General features: G+C 36.5%; 1 protein-coding gene across 2 annotated transcripts; it reads right to left on the bottom strand.

Moving 5' to 3' along the window:
* Positions 1-896: 896 nt before the first annotated feature.
* On the bottom strand, positions 897-20,387 carry F13b (coagulation factor XIII B chain). Of its 2 annotated transcripts, XM_075987427.1 has the most exons (11): positions 20,191-20,387; positions 17,914-18,099; positions 17,110-17,286; positions 16,596-16,772; positions 14,313-14,492; positions 13,907-14,092; positions 12,348-12,530; positions 9,361-9,561; positions 8,537-8,719; positions 2,065-2,278; positions 897-1,279 (listed from the first exon to the last, which is right to left on the bottom strand). In XM_075987427.1, the coding sequence occupies exons 1-10, from the start codon at positions 20,309-20,311 to the stop codon at positions 2,067-2,069; spliced, it is 1,806 nt and encodes a 601-aa protein (XP_075843542.1). In that variant the 5' UTR covers positions 20,312-20,387; the 3' UTR covers positions 897-1,279; positions 2,065-2,066. The 2 variants fall into 2 exon arrangements, with proteins under 2 accessions (XP_075843542.1, XP_075843543.1); XM_075987428.1 differs by lacking the exon at positions 17,110-17,286.
* Positions 20,388-22,205: the final 1,818 nt, after the last annotated feature.

Here is a 22,205-nt window from a genome sequence, read left to right as displayed (position 1 = left end):
ATGACCCCACTTATTGACAAACTCACACTTATGTCTTCCTTTATTGTGCCTTCTATTTATTCTCCAACCCACTACAGCTAAAGTCCATACAATCCTGTTTCCTGGGGGGGAATCCAGACCATAAACAGTATTTTTAGTTTCGTCTCTGCTGGTCTTCACGGAGCCAATCCAGCCATTCTCTTCGCATCCCCATTTTCGTTCTCCACTCTGTCCCCAAGACAGTGCATTCCTGCCTTTGTGCCATCACTTCATGTGAATCCATTCTCAGTTATTTTACTCTCTCATTAATTCAGAAACTGGAATTAAATCAATAGGCTTTGCAATAACAATTCTAAAGATATGTAATCGTAACTTGGGGATTAAGTAATGCCTTGTAAATAAGAAACTACACCTGAAGGTAAGAGAATAGGATAACTCTTCTTGGACTACCAGCCAGTCCTGATGGGGATACCATGATCCTGATAATAATGCTACATACCTGCGAATGAACAGAAGTCACAAATGAAAATATAGCCCTTATTTGAAAAAGAAGGTAGTAGTGTTGCTATTGCAGGTGACCCACTGAACTAGGTAACTGACATGATCGCTTTCCCTGCAGAACTTCTGTTTTTATAATATATAATCTGCATGACTCCAACAACTCTCTGACCTTAAGCTGTTGTGCACAAAGTATGAACTATTAAAACAACAAAAGTCATTATTTGAACAAGTAGGTAGTACGCTACACTATAATTTGATTATTATCCTTGTAGCATACATTAGGGTTTAACTTTAAAAGTTCTTTACATTTTGAAAAGTAGTCTCTTCCTCATTTTATAAAGTAACTCTTCCACTTTATCATGGGAGCTGCCTTATTTTCCAGTGTGTTTATCTCTGCTATTAATATAAATATTGAATTTAAAAAAACAGAAAACCTTAATTTTAATGAAAATAGTAAAGACAAATGTATTTTCCATAGAAACTAAAGAAAACAATGTAGTTTGGCAATGATCTGGAAACAGGAAGGATTTGCTGACTAAATCAAACTTAACAGGTGAAAAGAACAATGAAATTCAGGTTAAATGCAAAATCAAGCTAATATGAAATGTATTGTTGCTTTGATTCATCAATAAGGAAAATATCGAGCACATTTTTATGCAGAAATAAAATGTCAGGACACCGAACTCAGCACAGTCTTCCTAAAACTGTTTTATGTGCAGGATTCATGATACGTTGAAATACACTTTATCTTCCTTCCATTTGCTTTTATGTCTGTGCAGCTTCTTGAAAAGGCAGACTCCTTGATGAGAAAGGGAGATAAAGAGAAGAAAATGTAAAAGAATGTTAGTCATTATTCAGTGCCTATTACAATTCATATGAGCAATGCCTTAAGTAGGACCCACCTAGAGCGGGTAACCATGCTTAGTAAAGCATCCTTCTGATTCCGTTTGAAAACCTTTATGCTGTTTGTTAATGTTGCTGATCATATTAGCACCAAGTTTATAATTTCTTCAAATAATTTGGTAACTGGGATCAAAGGGTGATCCCAGTTACCAAAACTTCTAATATCAAACAAAAAAATCTTCTACTCCAATTTTAACATAATTAAACATAAGAAGTATTTCTAGGCAAGCACACTAAGCATGTGTATAAAGCACATAGATACACTTTAAATATCATTATTGTGTAGTTCCCAGGATTGTCTCATTATCTGCAATTTACACATATTTCCAAAATTTTGTTGCACGTGACCTTATGACCAGTAAAAAGTTTGATAAATATGCTCTTTATCTTATTTCAAAATATAAGACTCAAATAATTTTGAACATTTAAATATTGTACATAAAAATGGATTTCTTTTCCAACTGTCAAAATATCACAGATATTAAATGGTTAACAGCAATTTGACTCCAGAAAACTCAAAAGGTTCCAGCATTTATGGGTTTAAGATTTGAATAAAGTATTATTTTCCTTTCTAATAGATATAAAGACAAAGTACTGTAGAGCACGATATTTATAGAATTTATAAAACAGTGGATCTCTTGAATAAAATTTGACAAAAATATCCTAAGGACATTTTCTTACCTTTATCTTGGAGTACACTTTGGATATCTCAGCTTTCCTCTGTCACACTGCACTCGAAGTTCAGACCCACTAATAGATGTCTCAGTTATGTATGCATCTCTCTTACACATAAATTCAATATACTCGCCATGGAGAATGAGTGGTCTATTGTCAAAATTCCATTTCAGCTGTAAATAATTCTTATCCATTTCAACAAACGACAATGGGCAAGGTTCTGAACAAACACAAAAAATTAAGAACGAAAACTATATTAATAACATCTTGTACAAACACTACGTTCAGTGTTGCCTATATGGGATGACCTTACACTCCATAGAGAGATAAGAAAGTTAGTCAGAATTATTGTTGGAGTCTGAAAATATGTTCACTCCTGGTCAAAGGAACCTATGTGACATTCCCTCCTGTGGTCAAAAGAATACTTCGATAGTTATAAAAAATTCTTTTACAGTCCCTTTCCTTTGCTTCTTCCGAAAGTTTAAATGTGTCTGAGAGGTCACTCGGTGATAAAGGGCTACCTAACATGGGAAAAAGCCTGTCCTGTGTTCAAACCCCAGCAAGCCCATATATGTGTGTGTATACATACACACACATATATATATACATATACATATTCACATTGTCATTATAGGTTCCTTGAATTAGTTTTTTGTCTGTAGTAAGTAGGCTATATATTTTACCATTGGTTAGTTTTCAAAATGCATAGTCAGTTATAAACACAATTTCCATTTTTATTGTATTTTCAAAATGTCAGAAGTCTGATACCATGAAATAATTTACATCATATGTGATATTCCATTAAATAATACATATATAATATTTTCAAGATAAAACATTAATTACTAATAAGATGGCAATGTAGAGACAAGCTAGATTCTCAACACTAATCCAAATGTTCTGACATATTTCCATCCAAAGCAGCGGACAGTTTTCTCTCTTTTAAATTTCAAGTTGAGGAATATAGAGACTAGATTCTATTTTAAAAACTAATCAATGAAAGTTTTCAGGTTTTCCTCAACTGTATATTAACATAAAGCAGGACAAAATTTGAACACATATAAATAGGCAAGCATCTCTGATTTTCCCCATGATAAAAATAGTATTTTGAAAATTTTCAAAATAGGGTTTTTTGCATCTCATTTGCCTTCTAAATGACTTAAAACCAAGGGAAACCTTTGGAAGTAGATTAAAGATGTCCAGAGTTGATAATGTAATACATCAACCATAAATTGTTAATATATAACAAATTAATTTATGCAAACACTTGTAAAGATTGCATTGAATATCCATAGGTCAAATGTTATGTGAGACGTACTACAAGCAATATGCTAAGTAAAAATTGATTGTAAAGGGTCAATAGAATCTCAGGCTCTCCATTAAATATTATTTTAATGAGGGCAAATTTAATTGCAATGTAAATTAGTATTGAAGTAGAATAAAGTAGAAAATACCAATTGTTAGATACTAATGTACTGATATATTTAGTGATTTGTTTGTATTGTTTATTGCCAAACATGACTTCACCTTGCTACCTAGAACAGGAAAACCTGGAAAACTAGATGAAATACAATAGGTCATTGCCCTTAGTCGCCTGATCACAAAAGCTTACACCTGTCAGCTGTAACCTGTCTTTGAAAGCAAAAGCCTCCAAGCTTGCAGCTGCTTATGCTTCTGGACAGTCCTGTTGGCTTGCCTGCTTGCCCTGCCTTGAAGTTTAGAATATAAGAAGAGAATGCAAACTAGACGTGGAATTGAAGTCTTTCAGGCTATATCCTGGCTTCTGTCCACTCGTGAGTACATCTCTCTTCCACTCTCACTGGTATCAGCGAGTTCATTCCAGAGACAATCCCCAAACAGCACTGTTTTAGAAACCCTGAGGTTTGATTTAAAATTGATTCTTAGACTTTCTGCTTTCACTATGACCAAGAACCCTATATAAGACCAAAATATACCAAAAACTAAAGCATTTTAAAACAAGTATGCCAAGGCACCTGAGAACCACATAGGCAGCCAATGATTTGAAGATACTAGGAAAAAAATATTTGGTGTGTTTTTGATTCTCAATTCAGCTGAAAGACGATGTGTAAAATGACCAATAACAGGCATATGACAAAGTTTTTGACAATCTCACAGGGCGGAGGGCAGAAAGAAGCATGAATGGGTCTGGAGTTGGTGACTTAGGGGTTCAGACTGTAGCTAACTGAGCTTGATCCTCTAAGCTCTTTTTTCCCCTTGGAAGTATTCTTCCATTTGTAGCTGCTGCAGGTGAGTGAGTGCTTAGGCTGACTACTACACGGCACAGTTGCATTCTTCACAGATACTATTGTCAGTCTAGAGGGAGGCACAGAAACAAAAGTCTCCGCATAGAACTATAAAAAACAAACATCCAATTCCAACTGGACCAAGCCCAGCTACCTCAATCCTAACATTTAGCCAGAGAACTGAACAAGTGTTCCATGGAATAAGATCATGGAGTCCTAAACTCCTAAATTGCTCACATATAATGTTTGCTATCCAGTCGATTATCATATAAATAATGGTAAATTACACTAGGAAATAGATTTGTGTCTTTGTGGATAGGGACTTCAAGAATGTGTGATAATTATGGTCAATAAAGTTGATGACTAGCCAGGTGGTGGTGGATCTCTATGAGGTCAAGGCTAGCCTGGTCTACAGAGTGAATCAAGGATAGGCTTCACAGCTACACTGAGATTATATATATATATATATATATATAATTATAATATTATATATGTAATATATAACATGTATTATATTCATGTAATATATAAATACATTATATTTATATTATACACATCTAAATAATTTTTATTATATATAATGTTTAATTTATATTAAGCATTAATTAACTATAACTTAATCAGAGTGCAGTTAGCTACCCCATAACAGCAACGCCACTTTTTTTTTTACAAGTTGGCACATCTTATTTAAGAAGTTGGTGTCACATTGGAGCAATGGACTGAGCTCCCAAGGTCCAAATGAGGAACAGACGGAGGGAGAACATGAGCAAGGAAGTCAAGACCGTGAGGGGGGCACCCACCCAATGAGACGGTGAGGCTGATCTATTGGGAGCTCACCAAGGCCAGCTGGACTGGGACTGAAAATGCATGGGCTAAATCCAGACTCTCAGGATATGGTGGACAATGAGGGCTGCTGAAAAGCCAAGGACAATGGCACTGAGTTTAGATCCTACTGCATGTACTGGCTTTGTGGGAGCCTAGCCTGTTTGGATGTTCACCTTCCTAGACCTGGATGGAGGTGGGAGGACATTGGACTGCCCACAGGGCAGGGAACCCTGACTGCTCTTTGGACTGGAGAGAGAGGAGGAGAAGAATGGGGAGTGGGGAAGGGGAGGGAATAGGGAGGCGGGGAGGAGGTGGAAATTTTTAATAAAAAAAAGAAAAAGAAAAGCAAAAAAAAGAAAGAGAACCTGTAGTAGACATTGCTGCAGAGTATACTTAAATTCTAAAAAATTTCAAAATATAATAATAACTTTTGTGAAAAAAAAAGAAGTTGGTGTCATAGATCACAGAATTCACAGCTGGATGAGACCATTCATGTCCCTCCCAGTAGCCTGTATTGTATCTTCTGTTACTATAAAAGCTGTCCAGTAGGGAGGAAGTTCCAAGTTCAGTGCTAGCTTGCTTTTGCTGTATCATGCATCTGACGTATGTGATGCTTTCAGCAATTAGGTCTCCTCTTGTTCTGGTAGGCAAACAAAAGTTGTTCAGAAGTATCTGTGTCCTGTCCTTTTCTGGCTTTCTTTGTTCCTTACTTGGCCTGTCACCTCCCCAACCATAGGCTTTCTTTCAGCTCGAATTACAATACTAGCCATGAATCAGGATTCAAATCCAATCACAAAGCAGCTATTAACCCCCAAACAGTCATGACACTAATAAATCAGCGCACTTATATTCTATATGCAGAGTTGAGTGATTGATAAACCTGTTGATGTGTCCCTCCTCCCCAGGAAGCCAGCATAGCACCTTCAGGCACTATGAAAACTTTAGCTACTACATTTCCATTTCTACAATGTCCATTTTAAATCTTTGTTAGATTTGAGTTTCTCAACAGACATCAAGTTGTTTTTATATTTATTTAGTTAGTTATTTACTTAGTTAGTTTTTTAAGACAGAGTTTCTTTGTGTAGCTCTGGCTGTCCTGGAACTCACTCTGTAGATGAGGCAGCCTCAAACTCACAGAAATCCACCTGCCTCCGCCACCCTGAGTGCTGGAATTAAAGGCATGCCACCACCACCTGGATAGACATCAACTTTTTTGACACCACCACTCAGCTAAACATTACATTTATGTTTATACTCAAAAATATATGCTGCTCTCAGCACAAATCAATGGATCCTTTCTTTCCAGTGAATGTTGGTACATGCAGACACCAATACCTATGAGGTGCTGAAAATAGATGGATGAGAATTCAATATTAAATAAGTCATTTATACCACACCCTCTAGGACCTAGGCAACAGTCAAGAAGATAGTGTAGAAAGAAATAGAGAGAAGTGCTTCAAAATGTCATCTCATGGGTAGTCACAGCCATGGCAATTATAGAAGCTCCAGATGTGTGAGCTGAGTGCACAAGGATGAGCCCATTAACAGTCAGGCTGGATGGGGGAGAGCCTCTGTGACTCTACCCCTCACTGCTGGACTATTTGCTACTGATAGATTCAGAGAAAGGGGGAATCCTTGTCTTTCGTTGTACACCCAATAATGACCCCAGCAGACTCCAGTAGATAGTCCAATATAAAAGTCAACAGATGACCTTGATTAAACTAAATGAGTTACAAAACCAAATGTCATGAATCTGCAAAGGGACTTTCAGAGATGAGGGGGTTAATAGGGCTGGGAGGAAGGTAAGAAAGAGGGAGGGGCAACATAATCAGAATACAGCATAAAAGGTGTGAAACTGGCAAATAACTAAATCACAAAAAAATGAAACAAGATTGTCAGATAAAAACATTGGTAACAGTGTCTCCAGGACTTAAACTGCATGCAGAATTGGAAGGCACAGCACTTTTACACAGCGTGTAAAAGGAGTAAACAAATGGATAGTGTCCTAAAGTCTTAAAGAAGAAATAAACGAATGATTTGCATCAGATCTCAGAAATCAGAGTGTCATGATATAATCTCTGAGAGCAGGTAAGGGAGAACTAGAGAATAGCATAAGCAAACTCATAGGATCATAAAACAAAAAGATTAATTTTAGTCTTAAATTAAGAGAAAAATGCTATAAAACAGGTAGAGTATCTATGATTTGTGGTAAACAACTTTATAACGCAAATGTGTCAGTAAGTATAGTTTTATATGCCAGTGATTTAAATATTTTATGACAAAAAATATTATCAGATTGTATGTTTTGAAATAAACCAACTCTATATTATATGTAGGAAATACACTTAAAATACAAATCCAGATGGTTCAAAAATCAAAATACAGAGAAATTTTTACTGCATAAGTGAATACACTTCTCTCTGTCTCTGTATCTCCCTCTAAGTTTCTCTCTCCTTTCCTTCCCAAAAAACTACAAGCATGAGCTAAGTGAAAACAAAAGTTAGTAGGGGGAGATGGGGGGAGCTGGTAGAAGTGGGGGAAAAGAAGAATGGATATGACCAAAATATATTAAATGAAAAAGAATAAAAATAAATTTCGAAAGTTCGCTCTATAAGGTAGGAAAATTGACCACAAGAGTTTAAAGGGCAAGTATTTTTATGGATAAAGGAGTACTGTCTTAAAATTACATAGGACACCAGCAATATTTTAGCTGCTTTGGGTTTTGTGAATCAAAGAAAACAGCATCACTATACAAAAGAAAAACTGAAAGATGTAAAATGAGAAATAATTTGAATATACAAAGAATTCGAAGCATTTCTTTGGCTACCTGACAACAAGACACATACCATGAAACCTTAGTTTCTGTGATTTATTATAATTCATCCTTTTTTTTCTTTAGGCCATTCCTATGGAGACTTGCACATTGCTTTCTCCACCACATAACATGTTAGTATTCTGTGTCCCCTAAGTCCACACATGATTTAAGGCCTGGAGATATTATTAGCATTATCTTTGTCTGAGAACCCTTTTTTCATTTCTTAATAATTAATTTAGCTATTTGACAATTTCATACATGTATATAATGTATTCTGAATACTCTTTTCTATTTTGTATTATAGTATCAATCACACTGAATAATAATTTCTCTATGACACTATGGCTTAATCATCTTAAAACATAACAACAGAATAGTATGTAAATTGCTGTTTACACTAAATAAGCATCGGTAAGAGTAAATGGACTATAGTTATTCATAATACAGAGGAAAGTCAGAAGCTAATGGTTGTATATGAAAATCAATAAACGAGTAAAGAAAATGAAATGATATGTCTCTGTCACATTACCTATCAACAGCAGAGTGAAACAGAGGGGTGTTTAGCAGTACATACCTAAACACAACGGTGGTGTCGTCCACACTCCATCTACACAATAGGCCTCCCTGGACCCTTGCAGGAAATGGTTCTCAGAACACCGGTATTCTACTGAGGAGCCGTTTTCATAGGTGCTGGCTGCTGAACTAACAATGTCTCCATTTCTTATCACTGGAGGAGATGCACACCTCCCTTTAGATTCTGAAAAATTATTTTACAGATTACAATTGCTACAATGAGCTTTCAGTGCTTGATGATTGCTACAAAAACAAATTGTAATATTTCACCGAAATAAAAGTATTACTAAAGCAATTACCAATACTTTCTAATATTGAAGATAATTCTACAACAAATACCATGCTACATGACATAATATGAAATTAGAATTTCATGTTGTAAAGCTAGAATACATATTTACAACTAGCAAAATATTAACAATATGATTTAATATTTTCCCTTTTAGTCAAGCCTAAAGCATATATTTTCCATATATTTTACCTTAAATTCCTCCTACTAAAAGAAAATAGGTCCTACATCCAGGGAATAAATAAAATCCCTTATAGTCTGCCCTAAGCAGACAAAGGTCCCCAGTAAATCCTGAGCAGACTGAAACTTTACAGGGCTTCTGCATGAGGAAGATCAACCCTCAGACAACGTGGGTTATTTATGAAACCTCTCCATTCTCCCTGCACAAATACTCATTCAGTGGAAATCTGTTGGCATAGACATCCCTTGTGAGTGTGTATGCAGACTAGAAGCAGAAATCAGGGTCATGTCCAACTGTGGCTAGAAGATAAGGCTGAAGATGCTGATCGAGCAACATGCCCAGTGTTACTCCTCACCTCTTCTAACACACACGGGGTATTTCACATCTCCTCTATTGCATTGCACAGACACCTCAGACAGCGGGGTTGTCGGAGACAAGTCATATCCCTGTTTACACACAAAATCTATTAGGTCTCCGTGTAAAACCTTGCCCTCGTATTTCCACTTCATCTGTATGTTGTTTCTGTTCATGTGATCCACGTCAATAGTACATGGCTCTGAAAAACAAAACGCTCTTTTAAAACGAGCAGTCATCTGACAAGTGTGTGAATAATATATTTTAAAATAAAAACTACAATAGGAATCTGAAGTAATATTATGCATCTGATATTCAACATTATTATAGCTCATATATCCATGTTAGATGAAGAAGTAACGTGTGGAGACGAAGACAGGAAATGAAGGGTATTTCCACAATAGCCACTACACTGAGGGCTCACTTGGCTCCAGGTTTCAGCACACAGGCAAGTCCAGGAGTACATGGGGCAAAATGAAGTGACTTATTTTTATAACTTTCCCCTAGGGTGTGGGTGTTCTTGGGTAATAGATAGGTTTACTACTGGGGAGTTCGGCCTTGGAAACACTTAGCTGGGAGCCTTTGAATAGGAAACCTGAAAACAACTCAGAGCTGGTTTGAAATTAGGGCAACAGAGGTGCCTGGAGGGGCAGAATAAGAAACATTTTATGTGCCCTTTCTCCAGCTGTAGGAGTCAGAGACTAAGCCACAAGAGAGTCATGGTGGTTCTCCTTGGTGGACGAGAGGGGAGTGGGCTTGCTTTCTCACCACAACAAGGTCCTGGTAGTTTGTTGTCTCAAGGCTCAGGCCATAAGTTACTAGTCTTAAACCACAGGCCCATGACATGATAATATCAATAATAAAATGCATTCTTTATGACTGCCAAATTAATTAGTTATATATTCCTTATTTTCATGAGGTTATAGATTTAAACCAACTAGTTTTTCAAAGTCAAAACATTATTTTAGGTCACTAACAGCAATGTTGAACATATTTTTAAATTAACTACTGACCTTGAAACAGGAAGTGCATTTAATTTATACATATTTAAAGAGAAACTGCCATTCAGTACATACCCATCAATAAAAACTCAAGGAGCTCATACTGAAACAGAAACCCCCACAATGAGTCGCAAATATAATGAATACATAAATTGCTGTGGCTGGTAATCACTTGACAGCTGCACTGTAAGTTAAGGGGGATGTATAGGAAGTGTTATCAAAAGGCTGAAGGAAAGGGGTGTGCCTTCCTAAGCAATCTTAAATGAGAAGTATACTTGATCAAGGATTTTAAGGATTGAATCTTGTCGTTTTCAGACGGGAGGGAGAAATCAATATAAAGAGGCCAAAAGGAATCTATGGCAAAGATAAAGAAAGCAGTATTGGTGGAGCATTGGGAGAACGAGGAAATGGGTAAGATGTTAGGGAGACTCATACTAAATACTAACCCGGATGGAAAACTGCACCCCTTATGCAACTGTTTGAGCCTGCAATAGAAGAACTGCCAGTTCTAACAGATAACGAGATGATAATACTCTCTCCTCATACCCTGCTCCTGCTCACAAAGGTGACCCCTTGCTCAGTGTATGCCTTGATTCAGTAGTGTGAGGCCGGAATGTCTTACGGCAATTGTTCCAGGAGCAGGAGGGAATTTTTTGAAATCTTGTTATTCCTAATGAAGTTGTTTCATTGCCATCTTACTTTAGTCTCTGTCCACAGAGAGACTGCATTTCAGTTTAACAAAATATCAATTACATCGCTAAAACCTCAATATCAAAGCACTTATGACAATATAATAGTAACAGAAATTTGTAGTTGCAGGTGTATATTGGATTTAATGGGCACAGCATTCTCAGAATGACTTGAAGGGTAAAAGTGACAACCGCTAAAACTGAAGGAATCTATGTTTGAAAACATTATAAATAATAATAGAATCAAGAAAAATATTTCCAATGTATGTGATTCTCATTGGTTAATATAAATTATGTTGCTATGGTATACATGAAAGTAGGAAAGGAAAGCTAAGTGATGACAAATGAATCAGGAAAAGAAAACTTCAATTCCTTAATGGGAAAGTTATAAACCAGAAATAAATATCTGAATGATGATCCTACAATTAAGAAAAAATTTCAGATGTTTGGTCAGAAAAATCTAAAAAAATATGTAAGAAAATAAAAGAAGGAAAAACTAAATGTAAGTAACTTTTTAAAGAAAAATATAAGCATTTGAAGTACAAAAATATCTTGCTGCAAAATTTATTGTTAAGTAAAAATGTTAAACAAAAAATATATGTCACTGAAGTGATTATTTGAATTATTTATGGTGAACAGATCCTATAGAATACTATGCAGACATAAAAAGACCAAATTAAATTTATACTACATTTTAAGTGGAGAAAGCATGTCCCATACACAGAATAAAGCATGTTCGCATTGTATTCATGTTTGCGTATGTCATTGTTGTGTATATGATCTAAGTCATAAACATCAGTTAGCTCAAACAAGATTATGAGAGTAACAAAGGTGACCATTTGAGTGAGGAAACAAGTGAGTAGATTAAAGTCATCAGCAATGAGCTCTACCAAAAACGTAGTGCCAAAAAAAAAAAAAATGTAGTGCCCCTCTCTCCCAATGGCAATCTGGTGGCACTACATGTAAAGACAGTGAGGTCCACAGAGGGGAATCTGCAGCTAGGCAGAACACTACACACAAAGGAACTGGGCACAAAGTTCAAATATTGCCACTGGATTGCACAAGAACTCTGTCAAAAATGACCAATTATATGCTATGCACATTTTCACAATAAAATTAATAAGCAAGACACTTATGTAGGCCCATACTAGGATGTAACAAATCTCCCGCTTAAATGAAGCAGGGAAAACGTATAAGAAAGCATTTTCTTGCTGAAAACATTATTTTTTTTGGTTTTTCAAAACATTATTTTAAAGAATACTGTCAAAATAAATTCATTTATGTGTACTCTTGCTTACCCAAACAAACTGGTGGAGATGACCACTTTCCTTGTTCACAGCGTGATGTTTTTGATCCCCTCAATAAGTAATATTCGTTGCATCTGTACTCCACGGAGGATCCTGTTGTGTAACTTGCCAGTAACCCATCAACAACAGCACCATTCGCTATTTCAGGTGGAGGCTTACAGTTCTCATTATTTTCTAAGAAAAGGAATTGAATAAACCCATAACAATACAGTGGCAGTTATCCAAAACATGATCTCAATATTTGTATTATCACTTTTACAACTGTTTCTAAGTTAATCAGAAATTCCAAAGGATTTAGCTTAAGTATTTTTTAAAATGTATTAATTAAGAGCAAATAGCAAGAACAAATCCAAGTATGTTTCTTCTTTTGTTGATGGTAAAGCAGCTGTGATAAGGATGTTCTTAAATGCTTAGGAAGATCCTAAGGGTCATGGTCCACTCTAAAACTGCACCGGGCATTATCCACTCCTATATTCTTCCTCCTCCTTCTCAATCCTATTCTCAATTAACACATGAATGAAAGATATACTCTCTCCCAGTTTCTCTTTTTTGGTTACTGTTTTTAGCCTCTTTTATAACATATTTTCTTATGTAATAAATAAGTAAGTATGTTTGGGGAACTTTTTTCAATATCTAATAAAACATGAGAATAGGAAGGGAGTGATTTTAGCCTTGTGATAGATATCCTTGAGTAATATCAAAATCAAGGGTGTGCTTCTTAGAAGTTGCAAGGTTTAAAAGATGCAAAATTCCAATCAGCAGGGTTTACCTACAGAGAAGGAGAAAGTACACGCATGCGGAGGGGAAGCAGTCATACTCGTGGCCAAGCATTTACCCTACATCCGTCTGTTACTTATTTACTTTTTCAGCAATTTATTGATTTTTATTGAGCTCCACATTTTTCTTTGCTCCCCTCCCTGCCTTTCCCCTCCCCTTCATCCCTCCCCCAAGGTCCCCATGCTCCCAGTCTACTCAGGAGATCTTGTCTTTTTCTACTTTCCATGTAGATTAGATCTATGTAAGTCTTTCTTAGTGTCCTCATTGTTGTCTAAGTTCTCTGCTATTGTGATTTGTAGGCTGGTTTTCTTTGCTTTATGTTTAAAAACCACTTATGAGTGAGTACAAGTAACAATTGTCTTTCTGTGTCTGGGTTACCCCACTCAAAATGATGTTTTCTAGCTCCATCCATTTTCCTACAAAATTCAAGATGTCATTGTGTTTTTCTGCCATGTAGTACATTTACACAATGGAGTACTACACACCTGTTATTTCTTTAATAAAACACACCTCACACATGTGTGGTCAATTAATGTGCAAGATTGTGGAGCTAACTCTACAACAGCCTAGTAATAATGTACTTTAAGTGATGTTTCTGTTCTGAATTATTAATTTGGTCCAAATTCCCCAGATACATCTACATACTCAAAAATTCACACAGTAGATTTAATAGCTATGTGTCTCTAAATTTTGCAAACATCTGGCCTTGCACAGAGAGACTGAACAGATGAAAAGAGCACCATAGGGATAAATATTAGAAGAAACACACATACCAACACACTCAGGTGGCAGCGTCCACTGGCCACGACTACAAGTTATTGTACTTGATCCCCGGAGATAGTAGCCCCCTTCACACCTGTATGTCACTTTATCTCCACTGAAGTAAATCTCGGAGTGTGTTTGTGCAGCGCCATGTTCAATGGAGGGTGGTTGCTCACAGGCTACCTTCTCTTTCTCTTCTGTAGAGGTACAATGAAAGGAAGAGACCACTGAGCTACATAAGCATTTTAAGAGACCCTGGGTCAGGATTTTACCAAGTCAGGAGAGTAGCACAGGGCAGGCTGGGAATAAGAGCAAGTGACAATGATACATACACATGAGAATGTCCCAATAAAATCCATTATTAAACACACAAATTAAAATATTAATGCAAACTAACTTTAAAAAAACGTTACCAACCAATGCATTTGGGAGGTTCTGTCCACTTTCCATTCTCACAGAGTAGTTCTCCTGAACCCTGAATCACAAAATTAAGTTCGCATTCTATGCGCACTCTTTCCCCATGGCGGTAAGTTGTTGAATGTGGTTGAATTTTGGAATGTAGAGGCACGGGTGGAGGAGGACATCGATTTCTTCTTCCTGATGTAAAAATAGCAGCCTATTTAGTCATGGGATTACAAAAAATTATAAAGATTTATTGGTAATATTTATGGTGCAAAGAACCACAGAAAACATGGTAGACAGGCAGCAGGAAAACCCTTTTCTGACTGCTCTCTGACATGGCACTCCTCTCCATGAGTGGGACCTGTCAATTGTCTCTTAAAGAAAGATGGTGAATTAGTATGTGGTTATGTTGCATGGCCAACATGAATTCACTATGCCGTTCTTCCTGAAAGACCCTCTCCCTACTGACTTTAATGAACCATTCTGCTGCACTATCAGAGTCCAAAGAAAGGAAGCCAGAAGGCAAGGGATAGAGGGCTACTTCAGCCAACGGTCAGCAAGACTGGCTCACCAGCCTGTAAAGCGCAAAACTGACCAACACCCACGGTGAATTTCAACTACTACTGTCAAGCCAAACCTTCAGGTTGGCACTAGTACATACAGCTCATCAGCCAGTAAAGCCATGTCATTTCCATATCCAACTTCTTCTTCTATTGTCAAGTACCCTTCCAGACACCTTTACAAGGACACCTGTCATTGTATTTAGGGACCAATAAATAACTTCAGATAATATCCACACCTCAAGATCTTTAGTCAACCCCTGTACTTCTTTGCCACGTAAGTTTACTGTGCTGGCTCTGTGATTAGGATGAGGATATCTATGGTTGGGAAGTATATAGCTCAATATATTATTCTTCTACACACAATAACAATTATTTATAAAACTACAGACATGGTGCCATGCTAACTTGGATTGGGGTGCAGAACAGGCAATGAATCTGTCATCCATTTTTTGAGACAATATGCTACAGACAACTTGCTAACAACTCCCATACTGTTATACGAAGGCTGTTGGGCTCAACTAGAAAGTTGCTAAAACTTCAAAGCAATTGCTCACTGCACTGCAGAGTTATGATAGGTACAGGCACTGCCATCCATGTCCTGTCTAGACACCCCTTTCCTTCACTGCTGTCACCTAGTTCAATCACACTTTCCTGTTTTATTCCCAGGTAGGTCGTGGACCTGCCTGTCAACAATAACATTATTTCCTATAATAAAGCAGAAATGATGTCCATCGTACATTTTGCCACTCATACCTCACCAAATCCTCAGATTTCTATTTCTTTTTCAGACCCAGTTCAAATATTATTTGTCACTTCTACAAATATAGACAAGAGAATTCTTTCACAGAGTACTAATCAAAATCTTGAATGCTTACTCAAACACTTGGACTTTAGTTTCTTCTGCCACATGAGGCCCCTCTATGGCTATGAATTGGTATCATCTGAAGATAATCATAGCACTCCTTTGAACACAACCAGTGACATAAATCAAACCTTAGCTATTACATGTCTGGACTGCTCTAACTAAATGATCGACCTCATTTTCCATTTTCCCTTAAGGTTAGGATTCTTCTGCTCTTCGTGCTTCTTATTTTATTATTTTGGACATGGACTGTTCAGATCAAGAAATATGTGGCCAATTAAGATAGTGTCTCAACCAACTACAGATTGAACATGTATGACAGAGGCTTTAAAATATTACACATAGGGCTGGGGATATAGTGATACTGATTTAAGTTGCTTGTCTTATAAATGGGGGCACAGAAAGGGTCCTATGTATGACTCCTTGCATATGTGTAAAAGCTAGGCACAGTGACAGGTGCCCATCATTCATCACTAGGGAGGCAGAGATGGAAGCAACCTAATGCTCATTACCTAAGCAAACCAACCAATTTAATAAAATCAGGTACAATGGGAGGACTGTCTTCAAAAACTAAGGAGGAGAGGGGCCAAAAGAGACACCTGGCGTAAACTGCTAGCTTCCACGTGCACACAAGCACACATGCACCCACACAGACAGATGCACACACTACACACACACATATGCATGTTAAATACAACAGATAATACTTACTACACAAATGCATACAAAGCTTAGTTTTTTAGATAGAATAATTCATTGACTTGCTATGAAATGATTATTCTAAAAATTGTTCTGTAACTAGAATTAGATGTGATCATTCAGAGATCATAGAAATTAAAGCTATTTTTTAAGGATGAAATTTTTAAAAATTACCTTCACATATGGGAGACTCTGGATACCAGCCAAAGTTATAACACTGAATTAAATCAGATCCACTTAAATAATAATTTTCATGACAGAAAAATTGAACTACATCTCCTTCTTCATAGGTTTGCTTTACAGGATGAAAATAGCCATTTTCTATTAATCTCAAAGAAGAGCACATTAATTCTAAAAAATGAAAGAATAGATTAAAAATAACAAAACATGTTTATTTTTCGTAATAGAATTTTACTACTATTTACAATCCATATTAAAACACTAGCTATATTCTATTCTATAAGCTTATTAACATATTTTATCTTGTTAAATATCAGCAGGTTTAAATGAATTGAATTACAATAGCTAAAGCGAGGTTTTCCTGTTTGAGAACTTGAAGTGAACAAGTCTACTATTAACTAAATTACAGCAGAAAACAAAGCTAAGATGCATGGAATGTTACTGGCAGGACAACTTATATGAGATGAACCTCTGCAGCCAAGAAGTTATTAGCAAAGTGGGAACCTACTGTTGCACTGTGGTGGGAAGGACCACCCGTGTGCGTGGCACTCTGCTTCCTCAGCCTGCTTCCCCGTCGTGGTGTAGTAGCCAGCAGCACAGGTATACTGCACTTTGTCCTTCACTTGGAATATTCTCTGCATCGTGGAATAATTCCCATGATACAACTCAGGGGCCAAGCACGTCTCTGAAATGTTAAACATTTATCTTGTGATCTTTGGTAAACTCCATCAATGCCCTAGAATATTAAAAAGTCCCAAATGGCATCACATGAATAGTAATAATATGTGGCAAAGCCAACTGTTGCAAAATTGAAAACATCACTTTGCCATTGCTTCTGTGATTCTCTTCTCATATTTGTGTAAACCATCTTACCAGTCTCCTACTCTGATATAGTGATCCATTGTACTTGACCAAAGGCCTCATTGTAGATGAAGTCTTGTGAAGAAATATTTTGATTAAATGTTTTCTGTGAATCTGCATAATTTAAACAACTTATGCTGTCAAATTATCTAGAATTAAAAATATTTGCATTGAATTATACAGAAAACCTAGTAGGGTTCTTTCACTTTGAGCATCTCAGCTCTATCTTATTAGTCCAAAGTAAGATCTGATGAGACAGGAGACTTGCTACAGTTGAGAACACGTGGATTAAGAAAACACCAAGTATGTGAGAAAAGCAAAATACTGTCACCTTCTCACATAGAAGAGACATAGTGAAAATCAATTGTATGGATTAAACTGTCCCTTGAGCTAAGCATAACCTCATAGGATCTTATACTTACTTCAGGAAATAACATTATTGTATGCTCACCTTGCTCCTTCCTGCAGGACGGTGGAGAAGACCATCCTTCAGGAAGACACTGGACCACCTCCTCATTCTTTCCTCCAGTGGTTTTATATCCTGAAGTACAACCATAACGCATGGACTCTTGAATTTTGTATAGGACTTTCCCATCGGAGACATAACCATTCCTTAGGACAGGCTTCAGGCATTTTTCTGTGTTGTAAAAGTAAAGATGCTTTAGTGTCATGAAGAAATTACAGTAGCAATTTGCCTAATAGAAAAATTCAGATTATGCTTTTCTAAATTGAAAAATAACACAAATATATAATGTTACTCTTAGTTGGAATTTTGAGAAGTAAAATAGTTTTCACTTCATACTTCCCTGATATAGTTTAATTTTGGAAATATCTTATATGCCCTGCATAAAATTCCTTTGGAAATGTATTCAGTTTGACATTAGCTGCCGTGGGATAATGCTCTTGTACACTGTAAGAATTTGTCACTTGTATTTATCTGATAAAATGCTGATTGACCATTAGCCAGGGAGGAAGTATAGGCCAGGTAATTAGAGTAGGAGCATTTTGTGGTGAGGAAAAGAGAGACACGGGAACAAGCAAGACACAGAGCAAGCAAGGTAAGAATGCCTCACCGATAAAAGGTATCAAGGAACGTGGCTAACAAAGACAAGACATGTATTAATTTAAGTTGTGAGAGCTATTTAATAAGTATGAGCAAATAGGCCAAACAGTTTATTCTTAATATAAACCTCTGTGTATTTCTTTGGGACTGAATGGCTGTGGACAATTTCATGTACAATTAACTGTTTTTGTTTTTACGAATTTTAATTTTTATAGCCACTCCTAGTTGTACCGCATCTTCTTTTAGAAAATGCACCAATAACTTTTCACTAATTGCCAGTAATCATAAGTAAACTTAATCTCTTCCTGATCTATTTGATATTTTATAAAATAAAAAATACTTAATGGACAATTAAATAGCTCTAAAGTATCTTGCTATAATTCATTCATACTTTCAAAAAAATATTTCTGGATCACCTCACTGCACAGAATCCAGGAGTCAGGGTATATAAACTGACTAAGTCATGCATATGATCCCGAAAACCTATGAGTCTACAATCAAGTCCTTTGTAAATATGTGCAACAGTAAGGTACAACACAGTAAAAATTTCCACCGCAATTGCTATCATTTTTATGTCATATTATTGGACATGTATGACAAAATAATCTAGAAAGGTTAGGAAACTTGCTCAAGGTTAATATTAGCAAAAGCACTTTTAGTACTAGCTGTGTGGCAAACACTCTACATGAAACTTTCTACTGAATCAGTATTAACTCAATTTTTTGCATAAAAATCAGGCTGAGAATATTCAAATCACTTTCATAGGGGTGGTGCTAAAATCACATGCAGTCAGTTGACTGTAGAGATTCTCTTTTGACCATTATGTTGTCAAGCCAATCTCTGCAAAGTTCTATTTCTTAAGAGAGCAACTTCAAAGTTATGTGACTTCCCTCTATGACGTTATAGTGAGATTTATGTTATAGATCTGTGTTCTATGTTAATAGAAAAATGTTAAATTAAATTTTGGTCTGTCCTGAAGTCACAGAATGACTATCTTATGTAGTTCTGTTTAGTAGGTTTATCAACCACAGCTTCTACCATACCAAAACTCCTCTTCTGAATGGAAAAGACATAATGTAATTCCTTACTTTGGAAGACAGGAATTCAGGGGACTCTTGACTTAGGACATTTTACCTAAGCCCAGGGAAGCCAGGGATAAGGGGGCACATCATGCCATGAAGCAATGCAATGAGCCCTTTACGATACTACTCCCAAATCTGAAGTCGCTATGCAGAAAACTGCAGCTTTCACTTGTTAGGAAAAGGAAAAGTGGGCATGCAGATGAGTGACAGGTATACACATGCAAAAGCACAAGAATGACTCATTCCTTATGAAAACCAGTCTGATATCTTATTCGGATTTTCTGTTTAGTATTATGGATATGATAAGCTCTCCTTACTTAAAGTAGCCCAAATGTACCTGTCATTTGCAGCACGAAAAGTAACAGTTTTAGATAATTCTTCAGAAGTGTTATTTAAAAAAACAAATGAAGAGACTTATTGATATAAACACATCATTTACGGAATTTCATATGTGGTATTTTATAATGGTAATTTTATTATTATATATACAAAGCGTAATCACCGTTTACATTTATTATAGATAAGCATTCTTTTCCCAGGAGATAGTTTCTAAGCATTGTGCTGACAGCATGCACTGACTTACTGAAGCACCTTGGCTTTGGAGACCAGCCTTCTGCTGTACACCTGACTTTCTCTTCTTGCTTCCCACTTTCGGTTGCATAGCCAGCCAGGCAAAAGAATGATAGTGTTTTGTTTATACTCATTGGAAAGTAAAAGCTTTTAAATGTATAATAATATTGGGCAATCCTTCCATTTTCCACGGCAGGAAGATCACACTGCTTCTCTGAAATGAGGAAAACTCAAGCTGAAAATGGAAAAACATGTAAACCCATGAAACCTATGATCAAACAACATCCCTAAATATTTTTTTTACAGATTCTTCACTTTGCACTTATTTTCATAACCTAAGTTTAGAAGTGATACTGTGATGATCTAAATATCTAATGTCATTTCCTCCCCTCTTTATATCTGTTGGCAATTCTGAATAGCTGTGTCACTCAGAATAACTAACAGGCGATTTCATCCTGGAAACCTGTTCTGGCTTTGTAGAACAACACTCTCATAGACACATCATGACATCCCATATGCAATATGCAATTTTAACCTTTCTGAAAGTTACATTAGTAGAAGTAAAACTAAAAATAAAAGCTTGGTTTGTTTTAGTCATAGTTTTTATTTAATCTGAGGTATTAAAATATTTTCTATTCTTTGTTCTTACTCTTTCAGTCCAGCAGGCATTTCACTCACAGAACAGCTCTCCTTCATTCAGCTATGTTTCCATGCTCAGTAAAATTGACACTTTACAGGCAGGAAGTTGATTTCAAAGGTCCCCTGGAGATGTCAAGACCCACAGATGCTCCAATCTCTTAATTAAGTAATTAAAATTTGCATAAACTCTACACACCTCCATCCATATAGTTTGAATGATGTCTAGATGCTTAGACTATTTAGTACATTGCCTGCCCATCATTTTATGAATGTAAATTCAAATTCAATTTTTTGTTTTTGAGACCTTCCTGCAACTTTCTCCTAACTAATTTCTATCTGAAGATTTCTATCTGAATGAACCAACAAATGGGGACCCAGAGATGCAGGCTGCCAAGCTTTGTGACTAGCGTCTGCTTCATCAGAACAAATGAGGTCTCTGAGATACAGAAACTCACACAACTGTGAAATAAGTGGCCTTTCTTTTAGAAAAGGAGCATACAGTGAATTAAAGCTTTGAAAACCAGAATGTCTAAGTGGCCAGGGGGCAAACATTTAGCTTGATTTGTGATTGGAATATTCACATCAGACCGCCATTACATTACTGCAATACCACTAAAATGACTGAAAGGAACAGGCCAGTTCTCACAGTGACTGGAGACACAGGACCTCTGACACACAAGAAAGCACTGGAGATATCTAGGAAAGCAAAACCCATATGAGACACTTCATAGAAAGGCACAGAGTGAGTTCACAGAGACAGCACTTTGATGTGATCATTGTTCACAACAGCATCAGACTGCAAAAAAAGTCTAAGTTCCCTTTAATGGCAGAAAAGATAATGGTACAGTTTAGACTAGTGGTTCTCAAGCTTCCTATTACCGTAACCCTTCAATATTTACAGTTCTTCATGCTGTAGCTATCCCAACCAGAAATTTATTTTCTTACTACTTAATAATTATAATTTTGCTAGTGTTAAGAATCATAATGTAAATATGATATACAGGATATCGGATATGTGACACTTTGGTTGAGAACCATGGATTTAGACAATGACACCACACAGTGAACTAGATAGAAACCCACAATTTTCATATCATCCTCGAAAGCATAACAGTGAATGAAAGATCGTAGTTGCATATAAATCATGTGATTTATTAAAAAGGCAAAGGAAGCCATAGTAAAGAAGTCATTAACTCTGTGGTTTGCTGCCTTAGGCAGAAAATGATGGCAGTGCCATCCAGGGCTGAGAAAAACAGGACAAAAATCATAGGCACTGTAGTACTACCAGCATCTAATGATACACACACAGTAGAGTCCCCGAGAATTCTAGCATTTTCCATTCCTAAGCACCAGGAGTTTACAATGGAAAGATCCAAAATAGCTGTATTA

This window comes from Microtus pennsylvanicus, chromosome 10 (genome assembly GCF_037038515.1).
Source record: "Microtus pennsylvanicus isolate mMicPen1 chromosome 10, mMicPen1.hap1, whole genome shotgun sequence".
In the NCBI taxonomy this organism is placed as follows: domain Eukaryota; kingdom Metazoa; phylum Chordata; class Mammalia; order Rodentia; family Cricetidae; genus Microtus; species Microtus pennsylvanicus.
The sequence above is the reverse complement of the archived record's forward strand: the minus strand, read 5'-3'. Positions and strand labels throughout refer to the sequence as shown.

What these genes read in the sequence shown, in the direction of transcription:
- F13b (XM_075987427.1), bottom strand. Translation starts at nt 20,311, where the DNA reads ATGAGTATAAACAAAACACTATCATTCTTTTGCCTGGCTGGCTATGCA. An exon ending in GCTGCCACCTGAGTGTGTTG is followed by an intron (nt 12,531 to 13,906) that starts GTATGTGTGTTT and finishes TCCTTTTCTTAG; the next exon opens with AAAATAATGAGAACTGTAAG. An exon ending in CCCCGTGTGTGTTAGAAGAG is followed by an intron (nt 8,720 to 9,360) that starts GTGAGGAGTAAC and finishes ATAATTTTTCAG; the next exon opens with AATCTAAAGGGAGGTGTGCA.